Source organism: Corapipo altera, unplaced genomic scaffold (assembly GCF_003945725.1).
Source record: "Corapipo altera isolate COAL_440 unplaced genomic scaffold, ASM394572v1 106, whole genome shotgun sequence".
NCBI classification, from domain to species: domain Eukaryota; kingdom Metazoa; phylum Chordata; class Aves; order Passeriformes; family Pipridae; genus Corapipo; species Corapipo altera.
Genome location: NW_020885019.1, coordinates 51,248 through 57,475, shown reverse-complemented (window position 1 = coordinate 57,475; position 6,228 = coordinate 51,248). Strand labels below are relative to the sequence as shown.

Below are 6,228 nucleotides of genomic sequence, written 5' to 3'. Positions count from 1 at the left end.
AACAGTGTAAACCCAGTGGCCAACCTTTACAAAAAAAAAGGAGAAAATGAAGGATTGGGAGTATTTAGTGCCCACCCAGGGCCTCCAAGTGTTTTTCCGTAGAAACCCCCTGTTCTGCAGAGGTATCAGAGATCCCAGGATTGCTCAGGCCACATGGAATTAAGTGTGTAGGGAAATCTCTGGGTGCTGGGCAGGGGCTTGGGGTCCCATCCAGCCTCAGTTATGGGGTTATGGGGGGACAGTCACCAGAGGAGTAAATAAATTGTCGCCTTGGTCCCAGTTTCAGACCAAGCCCAGGCACTGGTGTCCCTGTCAGGGTGAGGGGCTGCAGGCCAGGCCCCTCCTGCAACCAAACACTCGGGATTAAATTAAACACAGATTAAACCCTGTCCAGACCAGAACCTCCACCCTGACCTGGCAGTCAGGGTTCCAGGGCTGGGCTCCTTTCCTTCCATCCCTGTGTGCTTTCCTTGGCTTAATTTCTCCTAACGAGCTGCAAAAGTAACACAAATAAATAATCCTCGGGGTCACAGCTGACAGCAGGATCCTGCTGCCTGGGGTGAGACCAGGCCTCAGGAATCTCCACCTTCAACAGAAAAATGGACAAATGCCGAGGGAAACAAGGATTCCTCCCTCCTTCTGCGCAGCAGGAGCTGGACCTTGTTTAAACTGGGTCCCTCCTCCCCCTAACAGGGTCCTTGTTGATTTTCCTTGGCAGAGGACGAGGGTGGCCTCACATCACAGCTCGGGGTGGTGGAACCACTCTGTGCTTCTCAAGGAATTGCCTGTTTCCCTTTCCTAAATCCTAAAAATTCACAAATCTAGGGGCTTAGGAAGGAGTGGGGGAAAAAACATCCACCAGGGAGATCCCAACTCATCCTTAGGATGGCAGGAGGGTTGGAAATAGATGGTCCTTAAGGTCACTTCCAGCTCAAATATGACTCTATATGAGCCCAAGGCAGGTTTTGCTGGGGAAGTGGCAGCAACGGGGGGCCTGATCCAGAAAAATCCCACAAAAATCCCCATCTGTGTCTCAGTTTCTATTGGATTTGGAGAGTGGGTGGGCAGAGCTGTGAAGGGGAAAGGCTTGGACACCTCCATGACACACTTTGGGGTTCAGACCCCTGTGACGAGGAGTTCACCCTACAAGTGGCCACACACGTGTCACAGCCAAGGCAACGTCTCACTGTTTCTGGTGGTCATGGAACCCACATTTCCAGGGAAAAGGGTTCCTGAAGACAGGCTGGTGCAGATGGGACCTTTTGTGAGCCAGCCCAGCCTGCCTCCTCCTCTTCCTCCTCAGTGTCCTTGTGCTGGGATCTCTTGGCTTTGCCCTCACGGGTCTTGGCCATGTAAAGAGTGGAGGAAAACATAACTCCTGTGTCCCAGCTCCCTGCAGCCTCCCATGCCCATCCCTCCCGCTCCCTGAGGCCTCCATGCCTATTTTTAATACTGTATTTTTAACACTGCTCAGCCCTCCAGAGCAGGGCAGGAGGGGTGGCACAGGGCGCGCTGGGCTGGATTTCACACCATTCCAAATGACAGAGGGTTCGGGATACGCTCCTCGTTTATCTCCATTTTGCTTTAATTATTTGTGCAGTGCCTCTGCAAATCGCTTCCCTGGGTGTTGAGGACCCAAATTCGAGCCCAGCTCGCTGCTTATTAAGGCCAGAACAAGCTAGAAGGAGGTCAAAGGAGTCAAACCGAAAGTCAGCGGGGCGCTGGAGGGATAAACCGGCTGCTCGGGAATCCCGGCCGGGGGCTCCCGCATCCCGCTCCAGCAGCCTCCACCGGGGCTTTGCAGGCCTGATCCTACGCCGGAATTACACCGGGGTGAAAGGATGGGAGGAAGGAACAGCCTCTCAGCCCCTCGGTGTCTGCCCCGGTGCCACCGCACCGGGCGCTGGGGACACACCGGGAGCCGCAGTTTGGCGATGAACTGCGCGGCCTGGCCGGGGCGGGGCGGGCCGAGCCCTCCCGCCTCCTCATCCTCATCCTCCTCCCCGTTCCCGTCCCCGTCCCCATCCCTGTCGCGTCTCGTCCCCCCGGGGTCTTCCCGCATCCCTCTCCTCCGGTCCCGGTCCCGGTCTCGCCCGGGGGTCCTGCCGCGTGGCATCGCGGACTACATTTCCCGTGGAGCCTCGCGGCGGGGCCACCCGGGAGGCGGGCTGGGCGCCGCGCGCGGAGCACGCCGGGAGCTGTAGTCCGGCGGCGCCGCGGCGCGAGTAGCGGGGCGCTGCCGGCAGCCATTACCGGGGAGAGCGGAGCCGCCGCCGCCGCCTCGCCGAGCTCCGCGGCTCCGCCGCCGGCACGGAGAGAGGCCTCCATGGCGGCGTAGCCTCCCCTCAGCCCGCCCCTTCCTCCCCGCCGCGGGCGCTGAAGGCGCGGCGGCGGCGCGGCCTAGCGCGGAGGGGCGGATCCCCGGCCTCGCGTAGCGGCTGCTGCCCGCCGAGGGCCGCCCTCCCCGGGGCCATGTCCCTCGTGGCCTACGCCAGCAGCGAGGAGGACAGCGATGCGGAAGAGCCCGCGGCCGAGGAGGAGGAAGCTCCCGCTTCCCCTCCGGCCGCAGAAGAGCAGCCCCCGGCCCGGGGGGGGCTTTTCGCCGCGCTGCCCCCGCCCAGAGCCCCCGCGGTGCCCCCGCCGTTCCTCATGGGCCCCCCGCCCGCCGTGAGGGGCTTCGCCAGCGCTGCGCCAGGCCAGGCCGGGGCTGAGAGCCCCCCCGAGCCGGCCGACAGCGGGGACGGGGCCGCGGAGCCCCCCAGGCCGAGGGGCCTCCTCCTGCCGCCCCCCAGGAACGCGGCGGCCGCCGCCTCCCCCCTCGGCCCGCCCGGCCCGGCCGCCCCCGGCGCGGGTTTGGGCCTCCCCAAGCCAAAGAAGAGGACGGAGCCGGTGCGGATCGCGGCGCCCGAGCTGCAGAAGGGAGATGTGAGTATGGAGCGAACCCCCCCCGCCGCTCGAGCCCTTCGGGGGTCAGACCTCCCTCCCCCGCCGTGGGTCTCTTTGCCTCGCTCCCTCCCACCGCAACACACCGAGATCTATTGTTGTGGCATCCACGGGGAAGGTCGTCCTGGCTGCCTGCCCTAATCCTAAAGCGCTTTGCAGAATTAAACTGATATAGAAACCTTATTTATAATCATAATGCAGCAAAACCCAGATTATCTGCACCCTTCTTTACTTATGGAGTTAACGAGTTGATGGTGTGGAGCTGCAGGGCCTCGTAGCCCCAAAAAGTCTCTCTTGCCTCCTGTGCAGTTGATAGGTTTTCCTGTCAGTTTTTTGGTTATTTATCTAAAGGCATCAGGCAACTTCTAGACTTTTAGGTGACCATTTCCCTCTCAGCTTGTGCTTTTTTGGTGGTTACAGTGCCCTGTGCTTTAAGAGGCTCCTGAATCCAGACAATGAGAGCAGGGAAAGGCAGGTCCCCGCCCACCTGTTTTTTGACTCAGGGTTCCCATTGATCAGGTTCCATCCTCTCCCTTCTGCTCATTCCCTCTGGGACAGCACTGTCATAGAAGCCTGAAATGGTTTGAGTTGGAAGGGACCTTAAAGTTCATCCAGTTCCACCCTCTGCCCTGGGCAGGGACACCTTCCATTAGACCAGGTTGCCCAGAGCCTCATCTGACCTGGGAGCACACTTCCAGGGATGGGGCAGCCACAGCTTCTCTGGGCAACCTGTGCCAGGGCCTCACCACCCTGGCAGCCAAGAATTTCTTCCCAATATCCTCATCTAAACCAGCACATGGATCCCGAAGTGGTTTAGGTTGGAAGGGACCTTAAAGCTCATCCCATCCCACCGGCTGCCACAGGCAGGGCCACCTTCCACTAGCCCAGGTTGCCCAGAGTCCCATCCAACCTCACACAGAGGTGACAGTGGTGTCGCTGGTTCTGGTGTGACAGGAGCACCTGTGGCTGTAGGAGGAGCTGAACTGGAAGCTTGGAGTCATTTCCCTGGGGACAGGTGCCTTGAGGAAGAGGTTTGACTTTGCATTTATAAACAGCGTCCACTAATAGTGGTCTGGTTGGGGGAGCCCAGATAAAATCAGCATTGTTGCTTTGCTGGGAGAGTCTGCGGGGTCACAGGGAGAGGGGGGAGGACACGGCTCCCCAGCCTTCCCTGAACCACTCTCTGCTCCCAGTAACCATTCCAGTCTGGCAAATTCCAGAGCCAGAGCTCCCTGTGCCATGGCTGCTAGAGGGACACTGGACAGTGGGACACAGAGCTCAGCCTTTGGGGCAGATGGATGAGGGATGTACCGGTCCCTCATACCCACTTCTTGCTTACTCACCTCCTTGCAGCTCTGTGGTGTAATTCCAGGCAGCTGGAATGAACTGGGATTTGTTCTTCCTGTACTCCATGCTCCGGTGTGTGGGCTCTGACCACAAATCCCACAGGTCATTGATGTCACATGAGTGAATGAACACTGAAGGGACAAAACTGGAGCCTGGGATTCCTAGAAGTCCCTGGGCCTGTGACTAACATCCCTCTATCTCCTTAAAATCCCTCCCATTCCTGTAGTTCATCCCATGGAGATGCTCCAGGGCAGCTGCAGCGTCTCCTCTCTCCCAAACCAACACATGGGTTTATGGTCTCTCCTGACTCCTTTTATTTATACACATTCCTTGTATTTCCCTGGTTTATGATTTAGGGATAAACTGGCACAAACCCTTGATTCCTGTCGCCTCTTCCAAGTCCTCTGCGAAGCCATGAAGGCATAAAGATATTGAGGGCCTTTTCTGATGCCAACCAGGCTTTTCACTCAAATTTGAACTGGATATTTAGCAGTTCCAATGTTATTGGGAATAATTCCCTGTGTCCCTGCAGTGAATTTTACACCCTTTGTGTGATTTGTGGTTCAGTAGTTCCGTTGTTGTCTGTCCCTATGAAGGAGAGCCCTGCCCTGCTGCTGTGCCCCTGGAGTTCTTCCCTTGGATTTATTTTCCTGGCATTTATTAATAGTACTTTTTTAGTTTAGTATCTCAGGTTTTGCTGAGCTCTGGTTTTCTCTCTCAGTCAGATTCAGAGGAAGATGAACCAGCAAAGAAGAAAAATACTCTTCAGGTAAATACCGAGGGCGCTCGATTGAACAAGTGTCACGGGAAAAAGCGTTTGACTGTGACCAGTCTTGGCCTTCCACTCGTGTGAATCAGCCACTCTGATCAGCTCATGGCTTTGGGGATATTCCTGAAATCCCGTGGGGTGTCAAGTCCCTTTTTTGGGCAATTTAAATCTTGGAGTAAGAGGCATCAATTTGGGAATTGGACAGATGCTCACCAGTACCACGTTTCCCTTCAAAGTGCCCCTGGCCTTTTGTGCAGCGTGTTCACGGTGGCCAAGTGTTGGGAAACCCAGGAGTGTTGTAAGAATTGGGGGGGAATAATTACCAGGTAATCAGGAAAAGTAAATAGTCTCACTCTTTTCTCTTTTTCCTGTGATCCACTTGTCCCGCACGGATCTCCCCAGGGACGCGGCGAGGGCTCCGGCTTGTCCGCTCTGCTTCCTCAGCCCAAAAATCTGACAGTGAAGGAGACCAACCGGTTACTCCTGCCCTACGCCTTCTCCAGGAAGGCGGGAGAGAACTCCGACTCCAAGCCTGCCAAGGCCCCGACCTCTTCCTCCTCCAAAGCCAAACCCGCGTCCAAGCCGGCCGTGCCCACGACTCCGTCCCCGTCGGCCATCAAGGCCGCGGCCAAGAGCGCGGCGCTGCAGGTAACCAAGCAGATCACGCAGGAGGAGGAGGACAGCGACGAGGAGCTGGAGCCAGAGAACTACTTCTCCTTGTCCGACAGGAGCGAGCCCAGCGCCGCGGGCACCGAGCCCTACCTGTACCCCGGCACGGTGGGCGCAGAGGACCCACCGCCCGGCACAGAGCCGGAGCCCCAGTTCCAGGACGCGGCTGCCAACGCCCCTCTGGAGTTCAAGACGGGCGCGGGCTCGAGTGGGGCTCAGCACAGCTGGGCACCCAAACCCGGCGAGGACTACGGCAGCCACCCCTATGGCCAGTTCCCCCCTGCCTACGGCGAGCCCGGCGGCTACTACCAGGTGGGTTTGCTGGCTGCAGGTGATGGGAGGGGCTCTGGACACAACTTGGGTGAGGGGCTTGAGTTATGTACTGGAGCAGCTGCTCCTGGAGTCCAGCCCATGTGAGATACATGGGACATGGAACAGGAAATCCAGCCTCTGTGACCTGGCCAGTACATGGAGCAGGGAATGCAGCCTCTCTGACCTGG

At 58.1% G+C, this 6,228-nt stretch overlaps 1 protein-coding gene and 1 long non-coding RNA gene across 2 annotated transcripts in view; one reads left to right on the top strand and one right to left on the bottom strand.

Annotated features, from left to right (window-relative positions):
* The first annotated feature begins 2,243 nt into the window (after positions 1–2,243).
* Positions 2,244–6,228, top strand: part of PRCC (proline rich mitotic checkpoint control factor) — an 8,691-nt gene continuing 4,706 nt past the window's right edge. Inside the window, exons 1-3 of the mRNA XM_027667699.1 lie at positions 2,244–2,925; positions 5,012–5,059; positions 5,462–6,040. Coding sequence (XP_027523500.1) covers positions 2,473–2,925; positions 5,012–5,059; positions 5,462–6,040 — 1,080 coding nt within the window. The 5' untranslated portion in view covers positions 2,244–2,472. The remainder of the gene's footprint in view (positions 2,926–5,011; positions 5,060–5,461; positions 6,041–6,228) is intronic.
* Positions 4,071–6,228, bottom strand: part of LOC113959016 — a 2,191-nt gene continuing 33 nt past the window's right edge. Inside the window, exons 1-3 of the long non-coding RNA XR_003531681.1 lie at positions 6,112–6,228; positions 5,413–5,512; positions 4,071–4,694 (exon numbers count right to left, since the gene is read on the bottom strand). The exon at positions 6,112–6,228 is cut by the window's right edge and continues 33 nt beyond it. This is a non-coding gene — a long non-coding RNA (uncharacterized LOC113959016). The remainder of the gene's footprint in view (positions 4,695–5,412; positions 5,513–6,111) is intronic.